Source organism: Ostrea edulis, chromosome 10 (genome assembly GCF_947568905.1).
Source record: "Ostrea edulis chromosome 10, xbOstEdul1.1, whole genome shotgun sequence".
Classification (NCBI taxonomy): domain Eukaryota; kingdom Metazoa; phylum Mollusca; class Bivalvia; order Ostreida; family Ostreidae; genus Ostrea; species Ostrea edulis.
This window is the reverse complement of record NC_079173.1, coordinates 44,573,410-44,592,131: the sequence shown is the minus strand read 5'-3', so window position 1 is coordinate 44,592,131 and position 18,722 is coordinate 44,573,410. Positions and strand designations below refer to the sequence as shown.

The window sequence follows — 18,722 nt, the reverse complement described above, 5'->3', positions numbered from 1 at the left end:
GGATATCAACACACTGCAACAAACACTCTGGAGACTGAGAATATAACAGTGTGGGTTTTATAGGCTAATCCCCCATCCCCCAAAAAATTTGATACATATATAATAAGATCTTGTGCACTGTGAAAAGAATTTTTTAATTTCTTCATTTGAAACTAATCATATTGATATCATATTAAGATGAGAGAGTCACACACACACACACATACATCCCATTCTTCAATGGTTGATCATATGTTATGTGGATTTTACAGGGAATTGGCCCTCTGTTATAATGGTCCTCTATTTTATCGGAGGGGGGAGGGGAGAATCGTATCGAGATCGTTTTAGAAACAGACTATGATTCCTCTGCTAGGGCCTCCATTTGATATGTGAACGGGTGAAGCTGAATGAGGGAAACGGTCTATAATGGCATTCTATCGGACCAATAGAAGTCGGGCTGAGTTTGTGTATGTAGGCTGTCATTAACATTTTGATGTATTCCTTTAGCAGACCTTCAGCTCATCATAATATCGTAATCAGCCACGCACTTATTTATTCCAATCCATGCTTAATGAGGAGAGAAAATTCTGAATTAATTAAAAAAAGTTTCTGTGAACTTTAATTTTTTTTCTTTCTTTCAATTTTTTTTGGGGGGATGTAAGAAAAAAAAGGGGGAAAAAAGGCAAATTTTGATTTACTGAAAACCAACTGTTGAATTTCTATGGAAATAATTTTCTCTCTGGAATTTGGTGATTTCATATGAATTGTTGGCTTTATAGGTATATATTATTTAAAAAAAGAGAATATTTTTGTGACCTCTTTTTTGATTTAGATTGAATGGATTACTATTAACCACCTGCCTGGACTATCAGTGTGATGATCAGTGTGATGAGGTAAAAGAACTCAAAGTAGAGAGAAAAAAAAACTGCACCGAAATCTGTGACTGCAAATCTCAACCAGGGGGAAAAAATACCCCAAAAGTTGCAAACAATAAAAAGATTATTTGTGTGGTGGAGAATTCTTGTTAAAGTGGCTCCAGTCGTGGACTATCCTCCCGGGGGATCCTTCGGTTACCGTGACAACATGGATGGGGATTCAAATGATGAGGGGACGGTAACAGAATCCCTGAATGGCGAGACAAAACCGGACCCCGCTAAGCTGGCGCAGACGGCCATCATTAAACAGGTGAGTTGTAAACTAGGTCATAATTCATAATAAGGATGTCCCTCTTCCATTTCCTGCTGTCCTAAAGAAAAATTTCAAATCTGCAACTACCAATGCACCTAAATCTTTAGGGTGGAAAATCACATATATATCCTTCTCAGGGAGAAAAAGCTCTTGTTTTACAAGATTTCTGGTTGAAATCTTTTCCGTGTGGAGGTTAGAATGCTTTCTGACATGATGGCAGTTGTCAGAACCTCCTTAATCAGGTGAGATATTATATATGTTATGTATGTACATTGTTTAGCATTTTCTAAACAGGTGTGTCGAGGTATCTCATTAGGAATTTCTATGTTAATAACTCTACCGTGCATTATCATCCAATTACTATCAACATAAACACACACACACACACTACCCAAGACACCGCACAGTGTTGTTACAGCATTTGAATGCGACTACACAATGCCAATTCATATCATTTTCAGATTAATATTCTCCTCTGTGCGATAAAAAAGTCCATTCTCCCTGCTGTTTATTTAATATATATAAGTTATATCCACACATATATATATTAGATATTTATGCGGGGCATTTAAAATGAAAATGAAATGACAAAAATTATAGGAATGAGATGGAGCATTATGTGATATGATAAGGATGTGGCTACAGGATTTTTGATATTGTTCATGAAATGGCTGCCCAGCTGTGTGAGGAATTTAATGGGAACACGGATTTAGGAGAGCAATCTTTAATAAGGATTATAAGCAAGGAGTCTCATACAGGTTGTAATCAGAGATTTTCTATATTAGAAATTATTTCCTTTATTCCTGTAAGCAGTGGAAGATAACCATATTAAAGATTATAGGTTGAATTTTTTAGTTGTACTGATTTCATGTAATTTAGATTTGTATTGTTGAGGAGTATACATACTTTATTTCAAGTATATAAATTCCAGGCATCCAACCTTCTCCCCCTTCCCAAAAAATAGTAATTATCTAATTTGCTAGTGCATGATGTTCAACAATTGTGACTAGTAGAAAAGAGATTGTTTGTGAAACAAAACAAACTTGTATTAAATGGTCCTGTCTGACCCTGTTTCTGGTAATTCACGGAGGTTTAAGTGTATCATAGGGAACGCAGGGCTCCAGTTATCCAATTCATCATAACTTAATTGATTAATACATTGCTAATGATTTTTATTTAAATGTTGTTTGATAGAGGATTTTTATATATTGAATGGTTGTTGTGTAAAATATTATAAAAATTGCGTGTTCATTTAGTTTTTGAGGAAAATCGGTCCAAGTCATATCACTTTTCTTTCTACCCCTTCCCCCTCTCCTTATATGAAAGATGTGTAAAATTTCACAGAATGTATGTGATATACTGAAAACTATATGTATTAGAAGATGCTGATTTTTTAAGAAAGGATCAATGTTTTTTTTATTTCTTTGATGAATATCTAAACACACAGGATAAACCATCGTTTGGGTAAAACTTAGATATATATTTTTTGGCACACTGTTTCTCCCTTTAATAGCTCTAAAACTTCATTGTTATTTCGGATTTCAAATATTTCGGTTGAGCATCACTGAAGAGACATTATTTGTCGAAATGCGCATCTGGTGCATCAAAATTGGTATCCTATAAGTTTTACATTCTTCCTCTAAATGTTCCTGAAAAATTTTAAATCTAAGTAGCACCGGTAATTATTGTACTCGCCTCGAGAAAATTTGTAAATCTACGTAGCACCGGTAATTATTGTACCCCTTCACTTCGCACAGCATCGTACATTTATCTTTCTGCAGGAATTACCTAGATTTATTTTTGGTCCAATGTTAGAGAAATCAAATGTTACATTGACACCACAAAGATTCATTCAGAGACGTATATATTCAATCATGATATGGTGAATGTATTATTGTCGAGTTTTTGTGTTCAGAGACGTATATACAGTAAAATATCTGTATCTCGAATATGGTTTGTCTCGAATACCCCGCTTGAGTCAAAGTCGACCGACGGTCCCGGCCGTTTTCCCTATATAAATGATTTTAAAAGCTTCTGATATCTCGAACACGGTAATCTCGAATACTCCGCTTATGTCGAAGTATTTTCAAGGTCCCATGCCCTAAATTCACCTGGCTTATCTTGAAGTGCAGTCAATTTAAGGTCTGCTTACCATACCTGGCGTCTCCGCCCGCGGCTACATCAATTATAATTAATGACCGCTAATCCACGCTCGCCTTTTCCGAGTAGTCACGGGTGACCATAATTGTTTCAACAGCTCCGGTGATTAGTGAAGCCTTCCAACATTACGGATTAAGTCCACCGCCAATTATGAACCGACACGCCTGATTCCAGGGATGGTGTTTTGATTGATACACGCTATATCATTAACATGTGGGTTAGATAAACGCACAAAATTGTCGAAGTGAGCTTGAAGTTAATGCTCATAATAACGATAATGCATTTAATAATACACGCCTCATCATTAAAACTAGAACAGAGAAAACACGAAAATCTTCAAAGTGAACAGAAATTAAACACTTTGGATCACAACAGCATATAAATAGAGACCCGTGAAATGTTCATCATTCGACAACATGTCTCAAGACAGTAAAGACAAGCTGCTAATCCCTGGCATTAAAAGAAAGTTAAAATCGCATACCATAGAAACTAAGATTCAAGCTATTGCAGATGTAGAGAAAGGAATTGACAGTAAGGCGGCCATCGCTAAAAATTACGAAATCCCTCCAAACACATTATCAACATAGATAAAAAATGCTGAAAAAATAAAAGATGCTTACGATCAGAGTAGCTTTGGTCCTCAAAGAAAAAAGATGAGAACAGCGACTTTCAAAGATATATACTGATCAAGTAGTTCTACAATGGTTCAAATCAGCCAGAGATCAGAATATCCCAGTATCCGGGCCCCTTCTTATCGCCAAAGCACAAGAGTTTGCCTCTCAGCTTGGCGAAGAGTTCAAGTGTACCATTGGGTGGCTTGAACGTTTTAAATAACGTCATAACATCACGTTTAAGCGTGTATGTGGCGAATCCAAAGCAGTAGATGACAATACAGAATTGATGCAAGAGTGGTCTTCAACTCTGAAAACGATCGTGACCGAATACAGTCCAAATGATATTTTCAACGCGGATGAAACTGGCTTGTTTTTTCGCCTTCTGCCTGATAAAACTCTGGGGTTTAAAGGGGTACAATGCCATGGTGGCAAAAACAGCAAGGAACGTTTAACTGTAATGGTTTGTGCCAATATGGCAGGCTCTGAAAAGAAACCTTTACTTGTTATTGGAAAGTCAAAGAACCCACGATGTTTTAAAAACATCAAGACCCTGCCCACCTCCTATGAAGCAAACAAGAAAGCTTGGATAACGTCCGATCTTTTTGCAGCGTGGATTAGAAAGCTTGACAGGCGATTTCAACACCAAAAGAGAAGAGTAGCCATGATTATTGATAATTGTCCAGCGCATGCCAAAGTCACTGGTCTAAAAGCGATTCGCCTCTTCTTTTTGCCCCCAAACACTACAAGCAAAACGCAGCCAATGGACCAAGGTATTATCCAGAATCTCAAGATTTACTATAGAAAACAAGTCATTCTAAAGCAGCTTAGGGCAATTGAAAACAAAACAGAACTTAAAATCACTGTGCTAGATGCCCTGAGAATGTTAAACAGCGCCTGGGACAAAGTAATAGCGACGACTATCAAAAACTGTTTCCAGCATGCAAATTTTTCAGAAATTGACTCAGAAACTACAGACGAAGAAGACCCTGAAGATGACATCCCCCTAGCTGCACTTCGTCTACGAGTTCCCTTCGAGAATTATGTAATGGTTGATGAAGATCTCAACATAGCGGAATCAACAACAGAGAGGGACATCGTAGAGGCTATTAAAGAAGCCAGAAATGAAGAGAAAGAAGAAAGTGAAGATGAGGAAGAAGGAGAAATTGAGCTACCAAGGAAAAAGCCCACCATAACAGAGGCCAGACACACTGTTGAGGTTTTACAGCACTGGATTGAAATGTCCGATAATACGGAAGAACTTATTCCGGGAATTCAGAGAATTGATCGCCGCATTACTAGAGAAGAATTTCGGTCAACAAACCTCCAACAGACCTCCATTACGCTGTTCTTCGGGGACTTAGATGCTGTTAGAAAAGTTCATTGAATGAAACATTGTAGAACATTTCAAACATCTGAATTTTCCGTATCTTTGTAGTATTGTATAAAATAGCATGCGTATTAGTTGTACTTAATAAGATATTGTATTTAATAAACATAAAAAGTTCTTTTTAAAAATCCGTCTTTTTTGTTTCTTACGTGATAGGTTCTTTCACTTCAACGCAATAGCTACATCCTAGTCGGGCCTGGACATCAGTAAAGTAAGCATACAAATTGTACGATCATCTTAATTTTGAAACACATTGTGAATGTGATGTTTATAGATGTGGAGAAAAAAAACACCGAAATATTTGCCTTTGAAATTCCACAATATCAATTAACTTGCATTATAAGAAACGGCAACGGGGTTGTTGTTTATAATGCAAATCCCATACTATGCATCAAATATCCCCCTTCAAAAAAAAAATTCAAGATCGATTTTGGATATCTCGAACCCCCGGATATCTCGGAAGTTTTTTCGAAGTCCCTAATTGAACTTCGAGATGTTCACCAACATATCATGATTCTGTACATACATGTATATTTTTTTTCTTCTGATGATTAATGCATCAACTGAGTTATATACCAAAACAGCCCCTGTAAAACTGACTACCAAAACAGCCCCTGTAAAACTGACTACCAAAACAGCCCCTGTAAAACTGACTACCAAAACAGCCCCTGTAAAACTGACGTGTGAGGTTATGTGATGCATTAGTCCTATTGCATGATGGGTAGCAGTTTCCTGCTCAGAACATGGTACACAATCAGCAACAGTGCTTAAGATATCTGGAATTTTTTTCAACACATTTTAGGAAAGGTATAAAATCGAATGAGGATCACTTGTTTGTTAACTTGCATTAAGTCCTGAGGTATTTCCAATGTCAAAGTGTTCACTTCCAAAGGTTGCAAAAATAAATTCAGGCTGGGTTAGTAGATATCTAGGAGATTTGTATGTATTGAATGTCAACAGTCAGTAGATATCTAGGAGATTTGTATACATTGAATGTCAACAGTCAGTAGATATCTAGGAGATTTGTATACATTGATTGTCAACAGTCAGTAGATATCTAGGATATTTGTATACATTGAATGTCAACAGTCAGTAGATATGTAGGAGATTTGTATACATTGAATGTCAACAGTCAGTAGATATCTAGGAGATTTGTATACATTGAATGTCAACAGTCAGTAGATATCTAGGAGATTTGTATGTATTGAATGTCAACAGTCAGTATATATCTAGGAGATTTGTATGTATTGAATGTCAACAGTCAGTAGATATCTAGGAGATTTGTATACATTGAATGTCAACAGTGTCGGTAGATATCTAGGAGATTTGTATGTATTGAATGTCAACAGTCAGTAGATATCTAGGAGATTTGTATACATTGAATGTCAACAGTCAGTAGATATCTAGGAAATTTGTATACATTGAATGTCAACAGTCAGTAGATATGTAGGAGATTTGTATACATTGAATGTCAACAGTCAGTAGATATGTAGGAGATTTGTATACATTGAATGTCAACAGTCAGTAGATATCTAGGAGATTTGTATGTATTGAATGTCAACAGTCAGTAGATATGTAGGAGATTTGTATACATTGAATGTCAACAGTCAGTAGATATCTAGGAGATTTGTATACATTGAATGTCAACAGTGTTGGTGGGTAAGTCCTGGAGATTTGTATACATATTGAATGCCAGCAGTGTCAGTGGATAGCATCAGTGGATAATTCATGGAGATTTATATATATATTGATGTCGGTGGATAAGTCCTGGAGATTTGTATATGTATTGATGTCGGTGGATAAGTCCTGGAGATTTGTATATGTATTGATGTTGGTGGATAAGTCGTGAAGATTTGTATATGTACTGATGTTGGTGGATAAGTCGTGGAGATTTATATATGTATTGATATCGGTGGATAAGTCGTGGAGATTTATATATGTATTGATGTCGGTGGATAAGTCCTGGAGATTTATATATGTATTGATGTCGGTGGATAAGTCGTGGAGATTTGTATATGTATTGATGTCGGTGGATAAGTCCTGGAGATTTATATATGTATTGATGTCGGTGTATAAGTCGTGGAGATTTGTATATGTATTGATGTCGGTGGATAAGTCCTGGAGATTTGTATATGTATTGATGTCGGTGGATAAGTCCTGGAGATTTGTATATGTATTGATGTCGGTGGATAAGTCCTGGAGATTTATATATGTATTGATGTCGGTTGATAAGTCGTGGAGATTTATATATGTATTGATGTCGGTGGATAAGTCCTGGAGATTTATATATGTACTGATGTCGGTGGAGATTTATATATGTACTGATGTCGGTGGATAAGTCCTGGAGATTTGTATATGTATTGATGTCGGTGGATAAGTCCTGGAGATTTATATATGTATTGATGTCGGTGGATAAGTCCTGGAGATTTGTATATGTACTGATGTCGGTGGATAAGTCCTGGAGATTTATATATGTACTGATGTCGGTGGATAAGTCCTGGAGATTTATATATGTATTGATGTCGGTGGATATTTATATATGTACTGATGTCGGTGGATAAGTCCTGGAGATTTATATATGTATTGATGTTGGTGGATATTTGTATATGTACTGATGTCGGTGGATAAGTCCTGGAGATTTATATATGTACTGATGTCGGTGGATAAGTCCTGGAGATTTATATATGTATTGATGTCGGTGGATATTTATATATGTACTGATGTCGGTGGATAAGTCCTGGAGATTTATATATGTATTGATGTCGGTGGATAAGTCCTGGAGATTTATATATGTACTGATGTCGGTGGAGATTTATATATGTACTGATGTCGGTGGATAAGTCCTGGAGATTTATATATGTATTGATGTCGGTGGATATTTGTATATGTACTGATGTCGGTGGATAAGTCCTGGAGATTTATATATGTATTGATGTCGGTGGATATTTGTATATGTACTGATGTCGGTGGATAAGTCCTGGAGATTTATATATGTATTGATGTCGGTGGATATTTGTATATGTACTGATGTCGGTGGATAAGTCCTGGAGATTTATATATGTACTGATGTCGGTGGATATTTGTATATGTACTGATGTCGGTGGATAAGTCCTGGAGATTTATATATGTATTGATGTCGGTGGATAAGTCCTGGAGATTTATATATGTACTGATGTCGGTGGAGATTTATATATGTACTGATGTCGGTGGATAAGTCCTGGAGATTTATATATGTATTGATGTCGGTGGATATTTGTATATGTACTGATGTCGGTGGATAAGTCCTGGAGATTTATATATGTATTGATGTCGGTGGATATTTGTATATGTACTGATGTCGGTGGATAAGTCCTGGAGATTTATATATGTATTGATGTCGGTGGATATTTGTATATGTACTGATGTCGGTGGAATCCTGGAGATTTATATATGTACTGATGTCGGTGGATATTTGTATATGTACTGATGTCGGTGGATAAGTCCTGGAGATTTATATATGTACTGATGTCGGTGGATAAGTCCTGGAGATTTATATATGTACTGATGTCGGTGGATAAGTCCTGGAGATTTATATATGTACTGATGTCGGTGGATAAGTCGTGGAGATTTGTATATGTACTGATGTTGGTGGATAAGTCCTGGAGATTTATATATGTACTGATGTCGGTGGATAAGTCCTGGAGATTTATATATGTACTGATGTCGGTGGATATTTATATATGTACTGATGTCGGTGGATAAGTCCTGGAGATTTATATATGTACTGATGTCGGTGGATAAGTCCTGGAGATTTATATATGTACTGATGTCGGTGGAGATTTATATATGTATTGATGTCGGTGGATAAGTCCTGGAGATTTATATATGTACTGATGTCGGTGGAGATTTATATATGTATTGATGTCGGTGGATAAGTCCTGGAGATTTATATATGTACTGATGTCGGTGGATATTTGTATATGTACTGATGTCGGTGGATAAGTCCTGGAGATGATCAACAAGGAGTGAGTCAGAAGATTCCAAGGCAGCAGGGATATTGATCCGTGGAAACTCAGAGATTCCATCAGCGTTTTCCTGGGAAAATCAATATGGACTGTCTCCTTTACAAGTCCCCTACAGCTCAGGAATTCCAGAACGTTCTTTGTGCACACTTATCCCAGTACACACGTGAAATTCCTGTTCAGACAGCCGACCCTGGTGTTCTCTTAGTCATGTGACGACACACACGTGCATATATATACAAACTCGAGAAATCTTCTAGCGTAGTACCATATTGATACCACACTTATAGACTTGCATATCATATAATTGTGTTACACATGTTGAAGTTTTCTAATTTAAACGTAACACACCCAGACATCAGTAGACATGTATATTAAAACTGTTGCAGTGCATGTGAATTTTTGTTGGTAAACTTTTGCCGTCCACACATATCAGTGTTAAAAACAGACCACAACTCTCTGTATATTTTGACTATTCTTCACAGTGACAGAGATTTGATGATATTTGTGTATGTTTAGAGATTGTGATGTATTAAAGTCCAGCAGTGGAGATGTGGTCGGTGGACAGTAATTACCGTCTCAGTCCGTGTGTCAATCTGAGAATTAAACCTATAGCTGAAGCAGCCAAACAGTTGTTACTGATTATACCCTTCAGATTTCATTTGCTTGTAATTAATATATACTATATCCCAGTCAAAAGAATTAAAGCACTCCCTGGAAATTAAGCACCACATGATGATAACAGGAAATGAATTACACTGTGTAAATGTAGGAACCCAAATGTGCCAATTAAGATTCCATGATTTACGAACTTGCCAGGTTCTCTCTGACGTGCCTGGTTAGGTGGATCTCTGCATCATGATGATTTTAAATCTTTTTATTCATAAATCAATACATGAAAAAACAAAATAATATGATTAAGATGAGGTGGGGGTTTTGTTGTTGACATTGTAACTAGAGAGACAGAGGAAATTCTGGTTGCTAAATGCAGGGCCAGTACTCTACAAAGACTCTGTCAAATCCTTATCAGTATTAATTGAATTGCTTTGAGTGAGCAGGCGACCGTTAATTTTAAGCCCCTGTAATACGTCTTCATTAGTTTTAAATACAGTTTTCATAAGTACCCAAGGGCTTGATCGAGTAAGATATCCATAAATTTTGAGGTCAAAGGGCAAGGTCATTTCACATAGAAAAGCACCAGTGCCAATCTATTATAGCCTATAGTGGGGCTCTGATGTAGTCAATCTATTACAGCCTATAGTGGGGCTCTGATGTAGTCAATCTATTACAGCCTATAGTGGGGCTCTGATGTAGTCAACCTATTACAGCCTATAGTGGGGCTCTGATGTAGTCAATCTATTACAGCCTATAGTGGGGCTCTGATGTAGTCAATCTATTAGAGCCTGTAGTGGGGCTCTGATGTAGTCAATCTATTACAGCCTATAGTGGGGCTCTGATGTAGTCAATCTATTACAGCCTATAGTGGGGCTCTGATGTAGTCAATCTATTACAGCCTATAGTGGGGCTCTGATGTAGTCAATCTATTACAGCCTATAGTGGGGCTCTGATGTAGTCAATCTATTACAGCCTATAGTGGGGCTCTGATGTAGTCAATCTATTACAGCCTATAGTGGGGCTCTGATGTAGTCAATCTATTACAGCCTATAGTGGGGCTCTGATGTAGTCAATCTATTACAGCCTATAGTGGGGCTCTGATGTAGTCAATCTATTACAGCCTATAGTGGGGCTCTGATGTAGTCAATCTATTACAGCCTATAGTGGGGCTCTGATGTAGTCAATCTATTACAGCCTATAGTGGGGCTCTGATGTAGTCAGTCTATTACAGCCTATAGTGGGGCTCTGATGTAGTCAATCTATTACAGCCTATAGTGGGGCTCTGATGTAGTCAATCTATTATAGCCTATAGTGGGGCTCTGATGTAGTCAATCTATTACAGCCTATAGTGGGGCTCTGATGTAGTCAATCTATTACAGCCTATAGTGGGGCTCTGATGTAGTCAATCTATTACAGCCTATAGTGGGGCTCTGATGTAGTCAATCTATTACAGCCTATAGTGGGGCTCTGATGTAGTCAATCTATTACAGCCTATAGTGGGGCTCTGATGTAGTCAATCTATTATAGCCTATAGTGGGGCTCTGATGTAGTCAATCTATTACAGCCTATAGTGGGGCTCTGATGTAGTCAATCTATTACAGCCTATAGTGGGGCTCTGATGTAGTCAATCTATTACAGCCTATAGTGGGGCTCTGATGTAGTCAATCTATTACAGCCTATAGTGGGGCTCTGATGTAGTCAGTTTTCTAGTTTACTGTTACATGCATGTCATGAAAAAAAGAAGAAGAAATGTCATGGATAAGAAGCTAGCCATTCAAGTCCAAGCAATCTCCTGAAATCTTCATATCAGGTGCAGACGATTATTGATGTCTATTGACCAATCAATCTCCTGAAATCTTCATCACATGTAGACGATTATTGATGTCTACATTGACCAAATCGGTCTCCTTAAATCTCCATCAGCTAAGTGTAGATGATTATTGATGGCTATGAATTTTTTTGACCTGTAGCGGTCAGCCACATTCGATTGCCAGTGGCCAGTTAGCTCAGTTGGTAGAGCACTTGACCAGAGATTCAGGGGGCCCGGGTTCGAATCCCGGTCTGGTCTGTTCCTGTTACAGACCGTTCAACATGCCTCAAATTCATAGTTAAATAATGTGTACACTTATAATATGAATATGATGTGTATATAGCGATATAATATTATCACCGTCAATATTTTATACAGCGGTGTGATATGTTGTTTTTGTTGTTGTCGGTTCCTTTTTATTTCCGTGCAGAATTACGAGTATTGTCCACACTATAGTGGGACCCCTTCCAGGTATCTGGCTGGCTGCACGCATGGCAGATCTCACCTCAGATCTCCATTCTTTCCGGTCTTGAGGGTCGGCAGTAGAGAGCTTCCATTCTCTACTATCTTTCTCTGTCAGCTCTCTCCAAGATATCAGAATGTATATACACACACCTATCTAATGTCCTAGCTATACTATGAAGTGTGTAGTTTAATTAGTAGGCTAGCTAGCTATGATGTCATAGCTTTAGTAAAGTAACGACGGCTGCTATTCTATAGCATCGAGTTTCTGATGTCATCATGGTCATAGCAAGTAAATAGCTAGTAAAGTGATGACATTGAGTTTCTGACCAGTACGTGTCCTAAGGCCACATTTAAAAAAATGTTGGTTTGCCATAGCCCGAGGGTCATAAAAAATATTGGATCGGTCGGTAGGGATTTTTTTTTTGTTGCTGAAAATATATTGAATATCAAAACTCTGTTTTTATATTTTGTGTTCTTTTGATGAATTAACCCTATAACAGTGAATTACTTGCAGAACTGTCAGAAACCTCTCTAAAAAGTGCAGTTTTAACTTCATGGACAGGAGTAGTTTGTGTATAGCTCATATATCATTTTGTTATTCTGTTATGTTACTTGTTTTGTAGGTGTTTGTTTTCCAGGTCTTGAATATATCCATTGTTTTTTCAAATTTGTCTAGAGTCTTGGTTGCCATGATTTTACTCTCAATGGCCAATGTAACATGCGTGCATTATACAACTGAAACTTGGTAGCATTGTTGTTGTTCTGAATCATTATTCATATAAACTCAACACAATTTCATGTTCATTGATGTTGGTCAAACGATTTCTGATACATTAAATCCATGCTCCGCGGTACCTCGAAGTACCGAAATGCCCATTAGAACTAACGAAATTCCCCTTTGAATCAATTTTTTAAAGTTAAATTGAAAGATTGATTCAATGTGTAAAATACCGTCTCTGAGGAAAAAATAGCATAATTTTTTAATAAAAAAAGTCTTGTTTTATTAGAATTTGTGTTAATCTAAGGAAGGTAACTCATGTTATTTTTTTTCCCTAATCATTATATATATACATTGCTTAAGTTGAATTAAATCAACATTCATGTATATTTTGCAATTCAAACAAATATTGTATAGGGGAAAAAATTCCATGCTGCCCCTTGAGGGCCCTTGATTGGAAAATACAAATATTGTTATGTTATGTATAAATTTTGCTAGAGTTATCTTTTTTTGAAACATCGTGAATGCGAGGAATGAACACAATTAAATTCCCTAAATTTACAATCACAAATTTAAAAACGTTTTATCATAAAAGATTAACATATATAAACTTAATATACATTAATGTATATAATTAGAGGGGAATTTCGATACTTTTAAGTGGTATTTTGAAAACTAATTCCTGGGGGCATTTCGGTAAATTGCGGGCATTTCCGAATATTTGGGGTACTCATTTACATTTTCATCGGACACAGTTGTTGTTTGAGTACATAATTATCGAATGATGCCTCGTCGGATAGATAAAATTCTACCAGTATGCCATGTGCCGAATCGATCATTTGAGCGCTTAAAATTGCGGCGATTTACAAAACGCCGCAAAGAAAAAAACTAAAAATAAAACAAATCGCATCTTCACAAGTCAAGGGCTATTGATTAGTTACCTCGTTACAAAATAAAAACAACACGCAATGTTCTGGATGTTAAGAAAAGTACCCCATGAAGACCATTGTTCACTTTCTGTTTTTGCTCTTTCCAAACTTGCATCTTAAACGAGGAATCTCATTGGATGATTTAATTTTAGCTTATTGCGTCATCCCCTGTCCCAAATCCGTGTTTTGAATGGTGACTGATGCGAGCATAGTGCGAGGTAACGAATCAATAACCGTTGACTTGTGAAGATGAACCAAACGCGGATAGGAACTTGAAAGAAAAACAGAAGTCGGAAAATCGAGTGCAAAAGAAAAACATGGCCGAAATTATGTCATTAAAAACTTTCCAGTCAGGGGGTTAAAAATGGGTTGGTCGCGCGATGGCAAACAAACTCCTTTTTAATTCTGGACTAACCTAACCTTAAGACTTCTTACCAGAATTTATGCAGGGAAAAGTGACTCGCAGTGTTCTCAAATGAAATTGACAATGAATTCCATGTGGATATTTCACATGAGAAGAGGAAGCATGCGTGGTATTCGCATAAAATATTTACCTGGTTTTCTTGAAAAAATATTTTGCTGGGAAATCACCTGGACACCATCAGTCTTATGAATATGCAAACATCAATTATGGATCGTTTTCAAGACTGAAATATAATCAAAGTGTGATTGAGAGCTGGGATAGCATAGTAATGGAGTTAAGAGAGAAACTGATTATAATTAAGTAATGTTATATATATATCAGTTTTCTGTGTTTAAAACAGAAATTTACAAACATCTCATGCAAAGTATGTACATATAGACACTAGAATGTTATATGAAAGTATATTGCATTAGAATTGCTTGATTTTCCTATGCTATTCACATCTGTGATTTTTCATATGATTGCTACACAATATATGCATGGCAATTTTAAAGAAAATAAGCACACATGGAAATTGGGTAGGATTTAAGGTTCAGGGCATGATGTTTCTTCTCTGTTTCAGGATGTTATGCTCTCTGCGACCAGCACTCAGTCGCCATTGGCAACTGTTTCCAGTGTGTTCACCATGCCCAACATCTCCATGCCGACTGTATCCCTGGCCAACAGTGGGGGCCTCGGGGGGCTGACTGACCACCTGTTTATGTCTCACATACCAGCTGACCCTCCAAATGCCCACAGCAACTCAGTCACAGACAGTCACACAGACAAAACTGGTAGGTATCACACAGGAATATCTCACAGACAAAACCGATACTTATCTCACAGGATTATCTCATAGTCACACAGACAAAACTGATACTTATCTCACAGGATTATCTCACACAAAACCAATACTTATCTCACAGGATCATCTCACACAAAACCAATACTTATCTCACAGGATTATCCCACAGTCACACAGACAAAACCAATACTTATATCACAGGATTATCTCACAGACAGTCACACAGACAAAACTAATATTTATCTCACAGGATTATCTCACAATCACACAGACAAAACCGATACTCATCTCACAGGATTATCTCACACAAAACCGATACTCATCTCACAGGATTATCTCACAATCACACAGACAAAACCGATACTCATCTCACAGGATTATCTCACAATCACACAGACAAAACTGATACTTATCTCACAGGATTATCTCACACAAAACCAATACTTATATCACAGGATTATCTCACAGACAGTCACACAGACAAAACTAATATTTATCTCACAGGATTATCTCACAATCACACAGACAAAACTGATACTTATCTCACAGGATCATCTCACACAAAACCAATACTTATATCACAGGATTATCTCACAGACAGTCACACAGACAAAACTAATATGTATCTCACAGGATTATCTCACAATCACACAGACAAAACTGATACTTATCTCACACAAAACCAATACTTATATCACAGGATTATCTCACAGACAGTCACACAGACAAAACCGATACTTATCTCACAGGATCATCTCACACAAAACCAATACTTATATCACAGGATAATCTCACAAACAGTCACACAGACAAAACCGATGCTTGTCTCAGTCACACAGACAAAATTGATATTTATCTCACAGGATTATCTCACAGACAAAACCAATACTCATCTCAGTCACACAGACAAAACCGATACTCATCTCACAGGATTATCCCACAGTCACACAGACAAAACCAACACTTATCTCACAGGATCAGTAATTCGGTCACACAAACAAAGCTGGGGTATTGTTTGACACATTTTTCTTCATATATTAAGGAAATAATGAACTTGATTCTAACAACACAAAAATTTATCTTGCATATATATAAAGATTAGCTTTTTTTTTGTTTTTTTGTTGTTTTTTTTCATGATAGAATAGATGTACAAATCATGTACGATGAAGTTTCACAGTCATTATGAATACACCGAATGCTGTCATATCGCCAGTTGCTTTGCACAATATCTAAGACTTTTGAGTAACAATTTTTTCATGGGCGTGTCTCTAAATTATTTTCTCAAAATCACTGTTTCATCATTAAGTCAAACGTACTAAATCCTGAAAAGGTATAACTGTATTCAGACTGTCTATCAAAAAACAAAACAGAGGTGAAAGGTTAAAACTGTGCGATTAAATGATTAACGATCCACCCCAAAAGAAAGCACTGCATGGTGATGTGTTACCTAAATAAACACCTGATTAACACGATAGAGCTAGCACCAGGCATTCACCAGTATTCAGGTAAGGACAATCGTCTCATTAATGTTACATACACTGCACTTCAAGAAATTCAGAGTGAAAAACAAGGAAATATTTTTTACAGGACCCAAATTTCTCTTCGAGAAATCCAGAACTTTGAGAGATAAAAAATAAGAGAGATAGAGATTGAGAGTAAATTTTATTAGTAATATAGAGAATAAAATTGGAGCTATGATTTTTCTTTGAAAGATTGAGAACTTTCAATTGAGAGATCGAAATTCGAGCCAATAAGAGTCACCTATGGAAGAGAAAGCCTGTACATATACATGTGCTTTGTACCAGATCTCAGGAATGCTGCCGATTGTTATTAATTTTATAATTATGCACACCTTGATATTATTTGAATTTATGCGTTGTTTTTTACTTTTGTAGGTTTGGGGTCATTAGCCAGCCCCTCACAATTGTTTGGTCAGCCCCAGGTGGCAGCACCACAGTTCTTCCTCACAGGTCAGAGGTCATGATCACTATATATAGTATCCATACCTTTTTTTTTTTTAACTCACCTGAGTTGTTTTTTTTTTATCAAAACTTTCTGCTGTCTGTCATTGTTAATTTTTCACGTTTTCACCATCTTCTTCAGAACCACTTGACCAACTTAAATCAAATCATCCGTGGGTGAAGGGGATTCAAGTTTGTTCAAATGAGGGGCAAATCATTTCTCCAAGGGGAGGCAATGGTAAAATACCAAAAATACATGACAAATTATAAAAATCTCCAGAGGCAGCGGGCAGATTTTAATCAAACTTGGTACAAATCCTACGTGGATAAAGAGAATTCAAATGAAGGGCCATCTCCCATTCAAAGGGAAGATGATCACAAAAATGCAAAAATAGTGTGGGTTATTTAAAAATCTACTTTTCAAGAACCACTGGGCCAGAAAAGTTAAATCTAATTTGAAGTTTCCTGACATGGACCCTGGTGGTAGGATGGGGCCACAACAGGGAATCAAAGTTTTACTTACAAATATATAGCCAAAATCTTTAAAAACAACTTTCTCAAAAACCACTGGGCCAGACAAGTTCAAATTTACGTGACAGCTTTCTAACATAGTGCAGATTCAAGTTTGTTAAAATCATGGTTCCCAGGAGACAGATTGGGGCCACATTGAGAGAGGATTAAAGTTTTACATTGGAATATATATAGGGAAAAATCTTTGAATATGGGGTGAGCAATGTGGCCCATGGGCCTCTTTTTATTAGGAACTTCCCATGTGGAATTTTCTTTGATATTTATCCCCCCCCCCCTTTTGAAAAAGTGGGCGTATTGTTCTCCACCTGTCAGGTATGTTGGTCTGTCAGTCTATAAGTCAAGTCTTTTCCACTTAACGTCTAAAGAACCCTTTGCTGAGCAGTTACCAAACTTGGTACAGTAGTAGTAGTAATATTTCAAATGCTTTATAATCAGGGATCATCTGTATTGATAAAACCCCATAAACCTTTGTCTTCTTGGTCTTCAGCTTTACAATATTTCAAATGCTAAAAAAATGGGGATGATCTGTTTTAATTAAAACCCCATAAACCTTTGTCTTCTTGGTCTTCAGCTTTACAATATTTCAAATGCTAAAAAAATGGGGATGATCTGTTTTAATAAAACCCCATAAACCTTTGTCTTCTTGGTCTTCAGCTTTACAATATTTCAAATGCTAAAAAAATGGGGATGATCTGTTTTAATAAAACCCCATAAACCTTTGTCTTCTTGGTCTTCAGCTTTACAATATTTCAAATGCTAAAAAAATGGGGATGATCTGTTTTAATAAAACCCCATAAACCTTTGAAAGTCTCTTCTCTTATGCAAATAAAGTCAATTAATTTTTTTTACAGAGTGTAGTCTTTCCTCCTATAGAAATAAAGTCATGGTTCAATTTTTACAGCATGTAGTATGGGAATAAAGTCATGGTTCAATTTTTACAGCATGTAGTATGGGAATAAAGTCATGGTTCAGTTTTTATACGCCCGTCTTAAGACGGGACGTATTATGGTATGGCGTTCATGTCCGTCCGTCTGTCTGTCTGTCCGTTTGTTAGCTTTTTCGTGTCCGACCTGTAACTTAAATACTACAAGGCCTAGAATCATCAAACTTTGTCTGTAGATACATCTTGGGTAGAAGGTGTGTCGCACATTAAAAC

General features: G+C 36.8%; 1 protein-coding gene across 9 annotated transcripts in view; it reads left to right on the top strand.

Moving 5' to 3' along the window:
* The window catches only part of LOC125666201 (POU domain, class 6, transcription factor 1-like), a 41,128-nt gene that overhangs the window by 8,934 nt on the left and 13,472 nt on the right, over window positions 1-18,722 (top strand). For 8 of the 9 annotated variants that reach the window (XR_008799075.1, XR_008799073.1, XR_008799074.1 and 5 more), the window contains exons 2-4: window positions 812-1,164; window positions 14,853-15,063; window positions 16,970-17,044. Coding sequence is in view for 5 of the 9 variants with exons in the window: in XM_056151566.1 (XP_056007541.1) it covers window positions 1,063-1,164; window positions 14,853-15,063; window positions 16,970-17,044 (388 nt within the window). In the remaining 4 variants the exon portion in view is untranslated. Of the gene's footprint in view, window positions 1-811; window positions 1,165-5,482; window positions 5,540-14,852; window positions 15,064-16,969; window positions 17,045-18,722 lie in introns of those variants that run through there. The other variant, XM_048899319.2, reaches the window with a different exon arrangement.